The 17,194-nt window shown below is 40.5% G+C and overlaps 1 protein-coding gene across 2 annotated transcripts; it reads left to right on the top strand.

Moving 5' to 3' along the window:
- The first annotated feature begins 9 nt into the window (after nt 1-9).
- nudt1 (nudix (nucleoside diphosphate linked moiety X)-type motif 1) lies at nt 10-17,145 on the top strand. Of its 2 annotated transcripts, none has more exons than XM_072559214.1 (4): nt 10-140; nt 1,008-1,195; nt 6,125-6,270; nt 12,082-17,145. In XM_072559214.1, the coding sequence occupies exons 2-4, from the start codon at nt 1,044-1,046 to the stop codon at nt 12,282-12,284; spliced, it is 501 nt and encodes a 166-aa protein (XP_072415315.1). In that variant the 5' UTR covers nt 10-140; nt 1,008-1,043; the 3' UTR covers nt 12,285-17,145. The 2 variants fall into 2 exon arrangements, with proteins under 2 accessions (XP_072415315.1, XP_072415316.1); XM_072559215.1 differs by having other exon boundaries at nt 13-144.
- The last annotated feature ends 49 nt before the right edge of the window (nt 17,146-17,194 follow it).

Genomic DNA, 17,194 nt, shown 5'->3' with positions numbered 1-17,194 from the left:
CAGTCAACCAGGTACCTGTCCCAGGATCACAAATGTTTCATTCATCCAAAACCAGGATGGATACATTGTTTCCATAACCATATGAAGAACTGCGGGTGCTGGAAATCACAGACAAGAACCCAGAGCGCTGGAGAAACTCAGTAGGTCTGGCAACATCTGTGAAGAGAGTTAACGATTCGAATCCGATAACCCTTCTTGGACTGTAAACGGTTGACTCCGCTTTTCTGTCCGTATAAATTTAATTTTAATTAATGATCTTTAATTGTTGCCTGGTGCTCCTGAACTTAGGAAAGTGCACTTACAGAGTCATACAGCATGGAAACAGACCTTTCGGTCCAACCAGTCCATGTTCCCATAATAAACTAGTCCCCCATTTGTCTGCGTTTGGCCCATATCCCTATAAACTTCTCCTGTTCATGCACCTGTCCGAAGTTTTTCACCGTGCCTCAGTACACGTGACAATAAATTCGATTCAGTTCCAGCGATAAGATTACATTAGAGGTGTATGCACTTGAAAAACTACTTTGGGATGTCCGAAAGACGTAAAAGGCACTGCTGCACATCAGTGTGGATTCTTTCTTAACATGCTTCTGGCAAATTCTGTTGCCTTCTGAATAGTGGAGGACTGATTTTGTTTGTGACTTGATGGAATCACCCTATTGGAGTTGATAATTGCTTCAAAGCCTCATTTTCACCCTATCTTTGCCTTGAACTTTGGCCTATTGTATATACCCAATTCCCTTTATAGCCATTCTTTCTGCTATCTTGGCCCCAAACTCTCAAATTTCATTTATAAATCTCTGCTCCCACCCTTTAAGATGTTGCTTAGAAATAGAAGTGTTGGCCTCATTTTTGGACACCTGCCCTAAAATCTCGCTACATGAATTAATGAGTTTTTTTTTTGTTTTATGTTCCTGTGGAGCATCTTGGGATATTTTACTGTGCTTCAATTGCAATTTATTGAATGCTATTTCAAAGCTGTTTTACAACAATTTCTTCCCGACCAGAGCTGACAGCTATTGAGAAGCTAGTATTGTAGAAAGATGGTCACTACAAAGCTGTTGACTCTTGTGATTGTTGTGAGACAACAAAAGATCCTCCTGGGATGGAAGAAACGAGGTTTTGGGGCCAATCGCTGGAATGGTTTTGGAGGCAAAGTGCAGCCCGGAGAAACCATTGAAGAAGGAGCAAAGAGGTAATTCTTGTGCTATTTATTTTCCCTTCATGCTGATGGCAAAGGTGATCACTCTCAGTGGGGTCCAACTGGAGCCATATTGTTCAAGCCTAGAATAGCGAGCACAGGCGTTCTGTATGACAAAAGAGGACATGACAGACAAGTCCAATTGTATCCTGAATGAGACACACACATTTGTTCCAGTGGTGATCTTTCACAGTGATCAAAACTGTGCATCTAACTGATTCTTTCTTCCCCGTGTGTTCAGCCAAATTGCACTGCCCAGCTCAGATCGTAGGATCCAACAGCACAGAGGAAAGCCATTTTGCCGATTGTACCAGTACCAACTGTTTGAAAAAAGCTATCCAGTCCTGTTCATTCCAATCCTTCTGTCTTCCCCATAAGCCTTCAATTTATTTTCTTTAGAAATGTTTAACCAGTTTATTTTTGAAAGCTATTATTGAATCTGCCAGCATCATCCTTTGAGGCAATACATTCCAGATAATCAGAACTCATTTTGTAAAATCTAGCCTTCTCATGTGTTCTCCGTTTTATATTGTCAACTATTTTAAAACCATGAGCTCTGGTTACTTACAATCCTGCTAGTGGAAATGCTTTCTCCCTATCTGCTGTAAGAACAGCTACTTAAGAATCTTACTCATTGACTACAGTTCAGTCTTCAACACTATTATCCCCTCGAGACTGATTACTAAACTTAATGATATCAGACTAAGCCCCACTGTCTGCAACTGGATCCTCAGTTTCCTGACCCACAGGCCACAATCATTGAAGATTGGGGACAATATTTCATCCTCACTAACACGCAACACTGGAGACCCTTAGGGGTGTGTACTAAGCCCCCTAATATACCCATGACTGCGTCGCCAAATACCAACTAATGCCATTTACAAGTTCGCCGATGACACCACCATAGACGATCAACTCTCAGATGGCAACGAAACAAACTGCAGATGGGAGGTGAAAGACCTGGAAAAATGGTGCACTGAGAACAAACCAATGCTGGCAAAACCAAGGAACTCATTATTGACTTTTGGCAGGATGTTACTCATGCCACCCCTCCCCCCACACATTAACAGCACAGCGGTGGAATGAGTGGAGAATGTCAAGCTCCTGGGAGTGGTCATCCACAACAAGCTTTCTTGGACTCTTCATGTGGACATATTTGTTACAAAGGCCCAACAACGTCTCTTCTTCCTCAGACAGCTGAGGATATTTGGCGTGATGGCAAATACCCTTGCCAACTTTTATAGGTGCGCCACCAAAAGCATTCCAACTGGATGTATCACTTGAATGGCAACTGTTCCATTCAAGATTGGAGACGGTTACAGAGAGTGGTGAGCTCGGTCCAGACAATCACAAAGGCCAAACTCCCATCTACAGAATCCATCTACCAGGTCCGCTGTCAAGGAAAGGCCACCAGCATTCTCGAAAGATCCATCCCACGCTGGCAATGTTTTTCTCCAACCTCTACCATCGGAGAGAAGATACAGAATCCTGAACACACACCAACCGGTTTCAAAAACAGTTTCTCCCCTACTGTTGTTAGAATACTGAATGGACCTCACAAACTCTTAACATTCACCTGTACCTGTGTTTTTGCTGCTGTTAACCCATTATTTACTTATCTATACAATTTAATTTTGTGATCTGCCTGTATTGCTCGCAAGACAAAGCTTTTCACTGTGCCTCGGTACACGTGGCAATAAATTCAATTCAATTCAATTTCAAAACCTCTCAATGTTTTGACTACTTCTATTGAATCATCCCTTAACTTTCACTGAAAATATAGGTTCAGAGTCCACTACAACATGTGCTGGAATTTAAGTTCAATGACTAAGTCTGGTATTGAAAGCTGGTCTTGTTTTGAGTGGCTATAAACTTTCACTGTTGTAAAAAACCCATCTGCTTCATGAATCTGCCATCCTTATCTGGCCTGGCCTACGTGAGCTCTGATTGGTTGCTGTGCTATTATTGATAGTCTGCTCTGTGAATGGCAAACCATTTGAACTCATTTGCAGTTGGCACTGATTCTACTGACTAGATCAATATCACCTAACTCTTGTCACTTCTAGGAAGACGAAACATAGCTTTTCAACTGTACTACCGGGTGGCAGAATGATTGCACATTACAGCTAATTAGCCAATCAAATTTTGCCACTTGTCTGAGCGTCTTAAAATTATCAATGATAAGGTAATACCCATGATTCCATTAGGATATTTGAGTGACGGTGTAAAAATGGCCTCATCGAGTCAGAAAAAGTGCAGGCAGTATAGCATGGACTATTTACGATATGGCTTTATTCAATCTCCATCTAATAAGCAGTTACCACTATGCTTGCTCTGTGAACAAAGTTTTTCCAACGAGGCCATGAAGTCTTCCCATCTTATTAAACATTTGGAAAAGAAACACAGTGACAAGAAGGACAAAGATTTGGCATATTTTCAAACATTAAAGAATAAATTCAATCAGCGACCAACGATTTCCACTGCTTTTTCAAAGATGGGAGCCACAAATGTAGATGGCCTTGTGGCATCATCGAACATAGCGAAGCTAATTGCAAAATGTGGTAAACCTCATTCCATGGGTGAATCGTTGGTGCTTCCAGCTATTGCCGAAGTATTATCAACTGTGCTACATCAGAACCATCAATGACTATCAAGCATATTCCTCTTAGCAACGGTTCCATGAAAAGGCGCATCGATGAAATGGCCTCAAATGTTGAGGATAAATTATGTTCCCTTTTGATATCGAAAGAAATCGCCTTACAAATTGATGAAAGTACGATATGCGGAAATCAAGCTTTACCTTTGGGGTATGTATGTTTCATCGACAAAATTGAAATATAAGAAGAACAACTTTTTGCTGTGGATCTACTAACAGATACCAAAGGTAAGATTATCTTTGACTGTGTCAAGGATTATTTTGATTAAAAAGTCTGTTCCCCTCAAAAATATTGTTGCTTGTGCTACGGATGGCGTGCATTCTATGACTGGCCAACATCAGGGATTTCTTGCATTATTAAAGAGAGAAGCGCCACATTTTTTCACAGTACGCTGCATTATCCAATGGCAGCATCTGGCTGCAAAGAAACTTAGTGAAGCCCTCAACCATTCTCTACAAGTGGTGACAGATGTGGTAAATTATATAAAGAGACATGCTCTGAATGAACGACTTCTCCGCCAGCTCTGTAAAGATAATGAAGATGAATTTCTGCAATTGCTGCTACACACAGAAAAGTGAGGTGGCTCGCGAAAGGAAAATACCTCAATCGTTTCCATGAACTATTTGATTCTATCATCGAATTCCTACACAGAAATAATGAAAACTTTTGTATGAAAGCCGAAACTGTAAAACAGGACTGTGCATATCTCGCAGATATATTCGATAAGTGCAATTTGCTGATCATGCAAATACAAGGAGATAATGTGGGTTTCATAAAAGCAACGAATGCTGTTATATCTTTTATTGCAAAATTTGATCTCTTTCATCGGAATATCAGTCGTCGTGAGTTTTACCAGTTCCCGAGTTTAAACAATATCGCGGAGGATGTTACTGATGATCAATTACTTATCTACTCAGCTCACATTCGTGCATTGCAGGATGATATGAAAATACGATTTGCTGATCTTATCGAGATGGAGATCCCTACATGGCTGACTGATCCCTTTATCTCATGCGCAGAAGAAATGGACATTCGCCTTCAGGAAGAAATGATCGAGCTCCAAAATGACACTGCAATGAAAATTCGGTTTTCGCAAATGGGTGAGCCCCTTTTTTGGATTCAACACCACCCGCTATTAAGCAAAGAGGCAAAGCGGTTTGCATTTCCGACCTCTTATTTGGTTGAGAAAGGATTCAGTGCCATCGCCAGAATACAAGATAAGACCCACAATTGCATGGATGTTGTTCAGCGTGGTGACCTGAGATTGCTTTTGACAAAAATTGAACCAGATGTATATGATTTAGCAAGACAACTGAACCACAAGGATCGCATTGACTATTTTGCTATCACGGATTAAATTTTATACAGAGTGAGCCAAAAGTAGGTGGACAGTAAGAACAGTAATGAATGATAACATTTATTTTTTGTTGTATATAAAACATATTTCACAAGAGTTTTCCGTTTTCAGCACTGCAGTGTATTGCAGTTATATGTGCAAAAACAGACTTTGGTGATTTGGGGGCGTTGAACACGGAAAGGTTGAGAAACACTGCTCTAGATCATAAAGCAGTGTGTTTGATTCTTAACTGCCCTCTGAAATGGAACAGTAAGCCACTTAGTTCAAGGGTTATTAGAGACAGGCAACAAAAACTGGCCATGTTGGTGATGCTATGTCCCATGGAAGAGTATGCTTTTAAAAAAAAACTTTCTGGTGAGTGAGAACAGCCCCAGCTTCTCCAATTTTTCCATCTAACTTAACTACTGGTACTATTACTGTAGCCCCACCTAACAAGTTTGGTCATCTATTTATGTCTCTGTTCAAATGAATTTCTGATCATTGTTTTAAAAGAACTCTTCCATAGTATTAATCTAAATTCATTCTTCTTTAAAAGTCCAAATTCTGGAAACTTATCACCCTATTTTGTTATTTTCTTCTGCAGTCTCTCTAAGGCTCCCTTTTTAAAACTGTGTTGTTCATGGCAGATATAAGTTCAAATCCAGAAACTTTTGGTGTAGGGGTTTAATAGCATGCTTCCTTTAACCATAAGGTATCAGTGGAAATGTTGGTGTCTTTTTAATCTGCAAGTCAGTGAATGTAATTCAGTCTGCTCAGTAGGGTTGAGGTCCTGGTGAGACATAATCTCATTGAATGGCAGAATTAATACAAGAGTCTGAATGTCTTGCTTCTTCTGTTCCAGCTATTTGAAATGCTTTTTTTTTGAAACCTCAAATTTGTTCCTTGAAGTAAAGCTAATTCCTTCCTCAGAGAATTGTGGGAAGAGAGCAGTCTGACTGTGGACAACTTGGAAAAAGTCGGACGGATCAAGTTTGAATTTGTGGATGAGACTGAACTACTGGATGTTCACATATTCTTTACGGATAGTTGCAAAGGGGAACCATTGGAATCGGATGGTAAGTGACTCTGCTTTAAAAGTCAAAAATCAAACTGCACTGGGATGTAGTCCAACAGATGTATTTGAAACCGCAAGCTTTCGGAGCTCCCACTCCTTCCTCAGGCAGCTGGGGAGAGAAAATACATCGGCCATGGAATTTATAGTAAAAGATCAAAGGGTCATACAACTTATATAAATGTATTGAACAAGCATAGATGGCTATTAAGTCTCTAAAACGTTGGAATGGAGGTGCAGGTTTTAATTGATTAATATTTAAATCCATGCCCCACAATAACTTCAGTTTTTATCACAATAAAGGTGACACCTTAGGTCAGGCAATGAATTTTAGGTATGAGGCCATGTTTCATGTCTGTTTGTATCTCCATGACTTGGAGGTGCCAGTGTTGGACTGGGGTGGACAAAGTTAAAAATAACACCAGGTTATAGTCCAATAAATTTATTTGGAAACACTGGCTTTTGGAGTGCCTGATGAAGGAGCAGCTTTCACAACCACCTGATGAAGGAGCAGCGTTCCAAATGCTAGTGCTTCCAAATAAACCTGTTGGGACTATAACCTGGTGCTGTTTGTATCTCATCCTGGAGCGAGACTGATTTTATTTCCAAAGTAGGAATTTATAAAATGCCACATTGACTGACTGTCTACAGATTGTGTGCTTTTTGAACAAATAGAATATATCTGCAAATGCTAATTCACCCCATATATTTGTGTGTGAGAGAGAGGGAGGGTGAGTGTGAGGCAGTATATGTGTGAGAGAGCATGTGAGCCTACAATCTGTAGATAGTCAGTTAATGTGGCATTTTATAAATTCCTACTTTGGAAATAAAATCAATCTGGCTCCAGGATGAGATATAGACATGAAACATGGCCTCGTACCTAAAATGCATTGTCTGACCTAAGGTATTCTGATAAAACCTGAAATTATCATGGACAAGGATTTACATATTAATTCATCAAAACCTGCACTTGCATTCTAACTCACCATCATTAAAGACTTAATAGCCTTTTAGGTTTGTTCAATAGATTAGCATAAATTGTACGACCCTTTGACCTATTCCAATAAATTCCATGTCCGATGTATTCTTTCTCACAAGCTGGCTGAGGAAGGAGCGGGAGGTCCGAAAGTTTCCGGATTCAAATAAGCCTGTTGGTCGATAATCTGGTGTCATGTGATTTTTGTTTTGTCCACCCCAGTCCAACACCTCCACATAATCTAATTTAAAAGTAATTTTTTGGGTACTTTTAAAGAGTGTAGATGCAGTAATTGTGGGATCATTGGACAACGCAATTGGGAATTTTAATAATGGGCAACAGGAAAATGGCAGATCATGTAAACCAATTTTTTACATAGCTCTTTGTGATGGAAGACTGTATAAACATACCCAAGATAACAGAAAGCAAGATGCTAATAGTGGAAAAGAACAGTCCTTATGGTGAGAGACAAAGTAATTGACAAACTCATTGGATGAAAGGCTGACAAGTTTCAGGATCTGATGACCTGCATCCAAGGTTTTGAAGATAAGTGGCTGCAGAGAATAGTAGAAGCATTTTTCAGAAGAGTTCCTGCAGATTGGAAAGCAAATAATGTGACAACACTGTTCAAGAAGGGAGGGAGACAGAAAATGAAAGGCCAGTTATCTGTCATTGGGGAAAATGCAAGAGTCCTTTATTAAGGAAGAAATAACAAGGCATTTAGAAAAGCTTAACACAAACAGTTAACATAGTTCTGTGAAAGAGAGATCTTTTGCTCGAGTCCTTTGAGAATATAACATGCAGAATTGAGAAAGGGGAAATGCTTAATCTAGTGTATTTGGATTTTGAGAAGGCATTCAATAAGGTGCCACAAAAACGTTCGAGCACAAGTTGGGAGCTCAGTATTGAGGGTAATGTATTAAAATGGGGCATGTATTGTTAATACAGAAGACAAAATCTGGATTCATAGGCCTTTACAGTTTGGAAAGGTGTAACAAGTGCTGTAAGGATCAGTGTTAGAGCCTCAGTCATGCTATCTATATTAATGACATGGAGGTGCTGGTGTTGGACTGGGATGGACAAGTTGAAAATCACAACACCTGGTTATCATCCAGCAGGTTTATTTGGAAGTACTAGCTTTTAGAGCACTGCTCCTTCAACAGGTAGCTGTGGAATCATAAGATACAGAATTTATAGCAAAAGATTACGGTGTCATGCAACTGAAACTATATATTGAACAAACTTAGATTGCTGTTAAGTCTTACATTTTTTAGAATGGGCTGCAGGTTTCAGTTCATTAATATGTAAATCCCAGAACTTCTTAAAACCCATATTCTCAAGATAACTTAAGGTTTTATAAAAATACGTGACGTCATAGCTCAGACATTGTATTAAAGGTATAAGGTTAGAATCTGTTTGTATCCCAATCTTGAGTCCAAAGTAGGAATTTATAAAATGTTACAAGGAATGACTGCCTGCAGATTATGTGCTTTTTGAGCAAAATAGAATATATCTGCAAATACAATTCTGCAAATGCAAATTCACCCCCATAAATTTATATGTATGCGTGTGCATGTGAGTGTGAGAGAGTGTGCGTGCATGCATTTGCAGATGCTACAACAATGGATGAATGGACACCACGCAACAATCGCCAGACAGGGATGTTCCCTCCCAGTCCTGGAACACTTCAGCAGTCAGGGACATTCGGCCTTGGATCTACGGGTGACCATCTTCTAAGGCAGACTTTAGGATACACAACAACAGAGTGGCAGAGCAGAGGCTGACAGCCAAGTTCAGTACCCATGCAGATGGCCTCAACCGGAACCTTGGGTTCATGTCACACTACGTCATACACACACTCATAACCACATTCACACCCTCTCACAAGCTTATACTCCGTCACACTCATGCACACATTCTACCAAGCATGCATTGACGCAGACACACACTCCGTCGCGTGTGCACATACTCACTTACTCTGTCGTGCACAAACACATATGTCTATAGGGTGAATTTGCATTTGTGGATTGTATTTGCAGGTAAATTCTATTTTGCCCAAAGAGCACACAATCTGCAAAAAGTCAATCCATATAACATTTTATAAATTCCTAATTTGGTAATAGAACCAGTCTGACTCAAAATTGGAATATGTACAGACTCTAACCTCATACCTTTAATGCATTGTCTGTGCTGAGATGTCACCTTTTTTCATAAAACCTTAAGTTATCCCAAGAATGTGACTTAAAAGAAGTTCTGGGATTTATATATTAATGAACCGAAACCTGCAACCCATTTTAAAAATTGAAAGACCTAACAGCAATCTAGGTTTGTTCATTATGGAATGAGCTGCCAGAGGATGTGGTGGAAGCTGGTACAATTGCAACATTTAAGGGGTATTTGGATAGGTATATGAATAGGAAGAGTTTAGAGGGATATGGGCCGGGTGCTGGCAGGTGGGACTAGTTTGGGTTGGGATATCTGGTCGGTATGGGCAGGTTGGACCGAAGGGGCTGTTTCTATGCTGTACATCTCTATGACTCTATGCTGTTTCAGTTGCATGACACTGTAATCTTGTTATAAATTCTGTCTTGCGATCCTACTCCACAGTTACCTGATGAAGGTGCAGCACTCCGAAAGCTACTACTTCCAAATAAACCTGTTGGATGATAATCTGGTGTTGTGATTTTCATCTATATTAATGACGGAGGAGGGGATAAAATGTCTTATGTCCAAATTTGCTGATGATACAAAAACAGGTGGGAAGGTATATTGTGATGAGATCACAGGGAATCAGGTCTTTCCCCTGCGGTGGAGAGGTCCAGACTAGAGGGCATTGGTTTAGGGTGAGAGAGGAAAGTTTTAAAAGGCACCTAAGGGGCAACTTTTTCATGCAGAAAGTGATGCACGAATGGAATGAGCTGCCAGAGGAAGCAATGGAGACTGGTACAATTACAACATTTAAAAGGCACCTGGATGGGTATATGAATAGGAAGGGTTTAGACGGATATTGGCCAAGTGCTGGCAAATGGGACTGAATTAATTTAGGATTATCTGGTCAGCATGGACGAGTTGGAACAAAGGGTCTGTTTCCATGCTGTACATCTCTATGACTCTAATAGGTTGAGAGAGTGGGCAAGAACATGGCAGATGAAGTTTAATGTAGAAAAGTGTGAGGTCATCACTTTGGTAGGAGGAATCGAGAAGCAACTTATTTTTTTAAAAGGGGGAGCACTCCAAAGAAAGTACAGCACAGAACAGTCTGAGTGTTCTTGTGCACGAAACACCAAAGGTTAACATGCAAGTGAATAAGTAATTAAAAAGGTAAATGGAATTTTGACCTTAATTGCTAGGGCTTTGAGTCTTAAAAATAGGGAAACCCTGTTACAACTGTACAAAGCATTAATGAGGCCATATCTGGAGTATTGTGTAGTTTTGCTCCTGATTTTTAAAAATAATATACTGGCATTGAAGGCAGTTCAAAAAAGATTGACTAGATTGATTCCTCGGCTGAAAGGATAGACTTATCAATAGTGGCCAAACAGGTTTGGCCTTTATTCATTAGATTCACAGGAATGAGTTTTTTTTATTGAAACATGGAAAATTCTGAGGGGGCTTGACAGTAAATTTTGAGATGTTTTCACTAGTAGGAAATCTCATTACTGCACATTCATTGAAAACTGAAATGTGAAGGAATTTCCTTTCCCAGCAAATGTCTGGAATTCTCTGAAGAGAAATGTGGAGGCTAGATCCCTTAAAGTATTTAAAGAGTAGGTAAATAGTCCTCAACTCACTAAGATTTCAAATATCTAAAAGGAGCCAGAATGAAAGAGGAGTTGAGGCCTGGAACAAATCAGCCATGATTTTATTGAATGGTTAAGGTTTTGAATGATCTACTCCTCCTCCTCCTATTTTATATGTTCTTATGAAAGGTATTTTAGAACCAAGTAAGTTTGAGTTCTAATCCAGTCTTGCCCCTCCCTACTTCTGTAACTCTTCTTGCCATATATTGCTACATAGTACTGATACACCTGGATTACTCCATGACAAGATTCTGACTAGTTATCGTGAGCTAATGTCCATTTTGTATATTGAGTTTGATCAGTGCACGTATCAACACATGGCCGTCAAGAAAGATGCAGCAAGCGTAAGGGAGGTAGTGATGTTTTCTGTTACAGGTACTTTTATTAGCCTGAATTCTAACTAGAATTTGGGCGGCACGGTGGCACAGTGGTTAGCACTGCTGCCTCACAGCGCCAGAGACCCGGGTTCAATTCCTGACTCAGGTGACTGACTGTGTGGAGTTTGCACATTCTCCCAGTGTCTGCGTGGGTTTCCTCCGGGTGCTCCGGTTTCCTCCCACAGTCCAAAGATGTGCACGTCAGGTGAATTGGCCATGCTAAATTGCCCGTAGTGTTAGGTAAAGGGGTAAATGTACAGGAATGGGTGGGTTACGCTTCGGCGGGTCGGTGTGGACTTGTTGGGCTGAAGGGCCTGTTTCCACACTAAGTAATCTAATCTAATCTAACTAATCGTTCTCTGGGGATGTCATTTTCTACATATTCATAGATAGAGCAAGTATCCTGAGATCCAGTCCTAACGACAAATATACCTAATGCCATGGCTGTTAGTACCATCACTGCCCCCTCCACCTCTCTGAACCCTCTCAGCACCATACCACCCTCCACTACGACAATTGCAGGTAAAGCCTACCTCTTTGACCAAGTTTTTGGCCATCTACCCTAGTCTTACGTGGTTGTGTCAATTACTCAATTAATCATGGTGTTTTTGCATTTGTTGTTTTGGATTTGAAAAACACGTCCAATTCTCCATTTTTCATAGAGATGCTTCCACAGTGGTTTGACCTGGACAAGATTCCATTTGATGAGATGTGGGTTGATGACATTATCTGGTTCCCCTTGTTACTCCAGAAGAAGCTGTTCAAGGGTTATTTCAAGTTCAAAGGACATACCACGATCCTGGAATACACACTGCAGGAGGTGGAGGAGCTGAAAGAGCTGGAAATGGAGGAGTCTGGATTCTGATGATTTGTAATCATTTTCAAATAGTCACAGGACAAAGTGGGGGAAACTTTAACAAACATTAAGAAACTGGGAACAATGTAGTAAATGATTACCAAAAATGATTTTTGCATTTTTCTCAGAAGAATTAAATCCTGATATTTTAGGCTTTATTTAGCTGTGATCCTAGCCTTGTACATCAACCACACCACCTTCACAATCCTGTCATTAGTCACCCAACACATCTATCTTCCTTTCCCATATCTGTTTTGATGATTGTTTTCTACCTGTCAGTTAAAGTGTTGGGCCTCACAAACTCCACTGCAGTATAAGCCTTGGATACAAGTGGAACTCTTTGCCTCATGATACTGGAGCAATAAATCATGGAGCACAGAGATTTGGGACTTTTGTTGCTGGATGTTTGTGAGATTAGATTCTATTTAAATTGAGTGATCAGTTTGCGATGAGAAAAATATTGGATCATTTTGGACTGTCATTTGTATTTGTAGTCATAAGTAAATTTGCTTTCTTTATAATACTGGGGTTTTGAAAAGAAGAAATTCCCCAAAACAAAGAGTTTGTAGAGGGCATAGATGGTGAAATTCTAACTGCTTCTCTGCAAGTACCCACTAGATGGTGCACAAGGGCAGCTTTGTAAACAATTTGATTTATAACCTTAATACTAGTAACATTTTCTTTACTCAAACCATTGAGACTACATTAAACATCAAATTTTATAGACATCTTTTGTGAAGAATGAAGGAACTTTCTACAGGAAAATGGATCTATTCAGAAAGAGGGACAATTAGTTTTCGTCCTGACTGAAATGGTTTTGTTACCCTGGAAGTAGTGTAAATGACATAGTGAGAGGGAAGGAACATTGCCTGAACAGATCAATACTGTTAACCACATTGTGGATCGAGTGTTGAAACTGCAACTTCTGGAAGGGAAGTAAGGGATGGGAGGTTGCAATGGGAACGTCCCTTCTATATCTCACCATCAATTAACACTCTGGCCACGGCATTCCCCCAACTACAACATAAAATAACGTTCCCTATTCACACTATATGGGTAGTGGAAGAGATCTAATCTGCAAAGAGGCAGCTGTTTTCATTGATATAGCTATTGGTGGATTTCTACCCATAAAATGAGAAATCTAGATTATGCAAGTACCTACAAGGCTGGCTGTGGTAGATTACTTCAAGGGCAGTTACGTTGAGTTGACACATTAAGCTTTCGGAAGTAGTGAAGAGCAATGGGCCTCTAGAACCACAGCCAAATATAAAGGTGTATTGAACGAATAGTTTGAAGTAGGGGAATTACAAAGGTTTGTATGCAAACCAGCATATTGTATACTTGGGTAATTTAACATTAGAATGCTGCTTTGAATTAATCTGATAAGAGCTACTTCTTAAACCTGAAGCTGTAATGGAGGAAGTACAGAAAGAATTCAGAATTTACCTCCATTCCTGTGCTGCATTGTAAAATTCTGGGAAAAATTACACTGACCTAATATTTAAGGTGACAAAAATTAAAACGTATGGTGATTTCAGACATTGGCAGAAGAAAGTTCTTTCTGCCATTCTTTTACTGAAGGTTTAGAAAGTTGGATTAGTATGAACATCCATCTTATTGCATTATATTAAATTACACCACAGATCTAAATTACATTCCATGAACTTTGTGTCTTGCTCTCTAATGTACGTGTTGGTCATTTGAAAAGAGCTAGTGTGGCCGCATGGGCCACTGAATTATTTATTTATGAAAATGGACATGCTGGGAAATAAGGCATATTGGGAAATTGAGGCAAGCCTTGACCAAAGTGACTGTGCTAATCACCAGCTGTGGGATATACAGGACCAACACTCAAGGACAGCCACTGGTTGAACTAGCTTTAAAATGACCCAGCCATCTAAGTGCCCAAACTGCAGAACTAGCAGCCTATGCAGTCTACAGGGACGATACGATGTATCTGGTGGTTGGGTGGGGTGGCAGGTGAGGACCAGTGGGGTTCTGTCCTGGTGGCGATTGGAGGGGCGGGATTCAAGGGTGGAGGAGCGGGAAGTGGAGGAGATGCGGTGGAGAGCATTGTCAACCACGTCTGAAGGGAAATTGCGGTCTTTGAAGGAGGCCATCTGGGTTGTTCGGTATTGGAATTGGTCCTCCCGGGAGCAGATGCGGCGGAGGCGAAGGAATTGGGAAAATGGGATGGCGTTTTTACAGGGGGCAGGGTGGGAGGTGGTGTAATCTAGGTAGCTGTGGGAGTCTGTCGGTTTATAGTAAATGTCCGTGTTGAGTCGGTCGCCCGAGATAGAAATGAAGGAGTCTAGGAAGGGGAGGGAGGAGTCTGAGACGGTCCAGGTAAATTTGAGGTCGGGGTGCAAGGTGTTAGTGAAGTGGATGTACTGTTCAACCTCCTCGTGGGAGCATGAGGTAGCGCTAATACAGTCATCGATGTAGCGGAGGAAAAGGTGGGGGGTGGTGCCAGTGTAGTTGCGGAAGATGGACTGTTCCACATATCCATAATGGCTACTCCTTTGGTTTGGAGGAAGTGGGAGGATTGGAAAGAGACATTGTTCAGAGTGAGGACCAGTTCAGTCAGTCAAAGGAGGGTGTCAGTCCTCACTTTCTCCTAGTCTACAGGGACCCCCAGATGATTTACTTGACTTAGTGGAGGACTTTAACAAATTGGAACAACTCACTAATAGCTGAGAGCACAAATGTGTCACACACTCCCAACAATCTAGACATGACAGAATTCCCCAATAACCCCGAAAACACAAATCAAACAACTCTATTCATTATAACTCAGACCCCAGATGGCATACCCACAACACGGACACGTGACAATATAAAAAAGGCTAGTACAGACCAGGGAAAAACAGACTGACCCAGAACATTGAATGGCAATATCCAACATTCAGGGTATCGCCGTTAGAGGGAATGACAGGACATGGGAACCGGGTGGACGCAATATTGCCATGTCCCCAGAGACTGAGGATTCACAACATACCGATGAGTCTCTTTGGGTGCCTATTTGACGAATGTATTCATTCATGAAGCCAGGTGATGAAACAGCTAACAGCCACCCAAAGCGAGGTGCAACTGTTTCTGATGGTCCAAAATTTCATGCATTTCACACCTATCTGTAGTCCCAGTGGGACCAACTCTTATTCCTGTACATACTGATGGGAGTAACCAGGTTACAATTCTTCAGTTTTCCTCGCATCATTCATTGGATATAATCTCCATATCAGATTCTACCCATGGTCACAACAACCATCTCATCTTAGTCTTCAAATTTTCTTCATTGGTCACAACAACTTCATTTTTACATTTAATTCGTTCATCATGATGACCACCTCATTTCAGCTTTTTCTGACCACTCTGCGGTCAGGCCATTTAAAACCACCCTACCGCTAGAAACCAAGGTTGGAGAGTACCAGGCCTCTAAACTCAACTTAACATTCCACATGGGGTTCACATTCCTATTCTTTATTTTAAAAAGTGAGAGGGGGTTAAGGCACGTACATTACATTAGTTCAAAACTATTCAGATATTAGACAATGATAACAGAAACTATAGTGATCTCTCCCGGCGACAACCACAACCACACAGAACATAACCAAGATATAATTCACTGGAATTGTCATCAGCACCAGAAACAACACACAAGAAACACCGAGCAGACCAGGAAAATATGTTAGCCTAGTAAATATTCGTTATCATGTTGTTTATATAAAATGTTCTATTGTTTTATGCTTTTATTTTATGCTTTTATGATTTATGAATATTTTTGTGGTTTTAACATTTTTGTATGTTTATTTTCTCCAATGTCTTATTTATTTTAATCTACCACTATTGGTTCATTTGTACTCAGCAACCCTACTTGATCTGTTTGCTTCAGTTTTATAATATTTGTTTGCCTTTTCCATTTTTCGGTATTTGTTTGTTTTCTCCAATGCCTTCGCTTGATCAGAACATTAGTCCGCATTTTGATATTCCATTTCGATCTTGTTTGATGACATTTGCTTGATCTTAGTTAGGTGTGATTTTACCTGTAAGAGTTTAGTTGCTTAAGTGTGGGTTGTGTTTTGCTTGAACCTGGATGATAGTGTAGTCACTGCGTGGAAATTGATCTATGATCGTGTGATCTATGACTCTTCGCATTCAGGATCAGGAGGTGGGACTGTGGCCAGGTGGGCCACTCAAAATGATGGATTTATGAAAACGGACAATAAGTGAAGGACGATGGGAAGTTATGACAAGCCTTAACCAAAGTGACTGTGCTAATAAACATCTTGCAGAATCCAGGCAGGCTGCAGCTACACACAAACAGTATGTAATTGACCCAGCAGCTGCAGACAATTACAACATACACTCAAATTTGAATTGAATAGAATCAACTTGAATACCATTCCCAGGACAACTGGAATCTTGAGTTGTCTGCCTGACACAGGCACACCTCGCACCCTTATTTAGAGAGGGCTACCTGACCTATGTGCACCTAACATCTCCAGGAAGGGATGCCCAAGGACCACCCTGCCATTGACATGTCAATGCCTGATTGGGTCCAATCAATCTGAATGACAGAGCCTTTATTGATCTTTTGGAGAATACTAAAGACTAAATACTAAAAGGGTTGGAACTACTATTAATTACTAAATACTAAAAGGGTTGGAACTACTACTAAGAATCACCACAATACCATTGTCATAGGCAGTAACTTGAGGCCAACCACTATGAAGACACCCTTGGGACCACCGGCAGAAGACCAGACAATCATTGCCATGTGGATCAAGGCCAAGATCTAGTATGGTAGTGTATGATTTATCGTGTATTTTGATGTTGCAGTATTGTGTTAAATAAATATTGTTTATTATTACTAAGAGTCAACTCAGTTCCTTTGCTAGATGAGAATTAATACACACTAT

Source organism: Chiloscyllium punctatum, chromosome 40, assembly GCF_047496795.1.
Source record: "Chiloscyllium punctatum isolate Juve2018m chromosome 40, sChiPun1.3, whole genome shotgun sequence".
In the NCBI taxonomy this organism is placed as follows: Eukaryota; Metazoa; Chordata; class Chondrichthyes; order Orectolobiformes; family Hemiscylliidae; genus Chiloscyllium; species Chiloscyllium punctatum.
The sequence above is the reverse complement of the archived record's forward strand: the minus strand, read 5'-3'. Positions and strand labels throughout refer to the sequence as shown.

Bases quoted from the DNA above. Each gene is read 5' to 3' on its own strand.
- nudt1 (XM_072559214.1), top strand. From the start codon at position 1,044: ATGGTCACTACAAAGCTGTTGACTCTTGTGATTGTTGTGAGACAACAA. The intron at 1,196-6,124 runs GTAATTCTTGTG...TTCCTTCCTCAG, and splicing joins ATTGAAGAAGGAGCAAAGAG to AGAATTGTGGGAAGAGAGCA. The intron at 6,271-12,081 runs GTAAGTGACTCT...CATTTTTCATAG, and splicing joins GGAACCATTGGAATCGGATG to AGATGCTTCCACAGTGGTTT.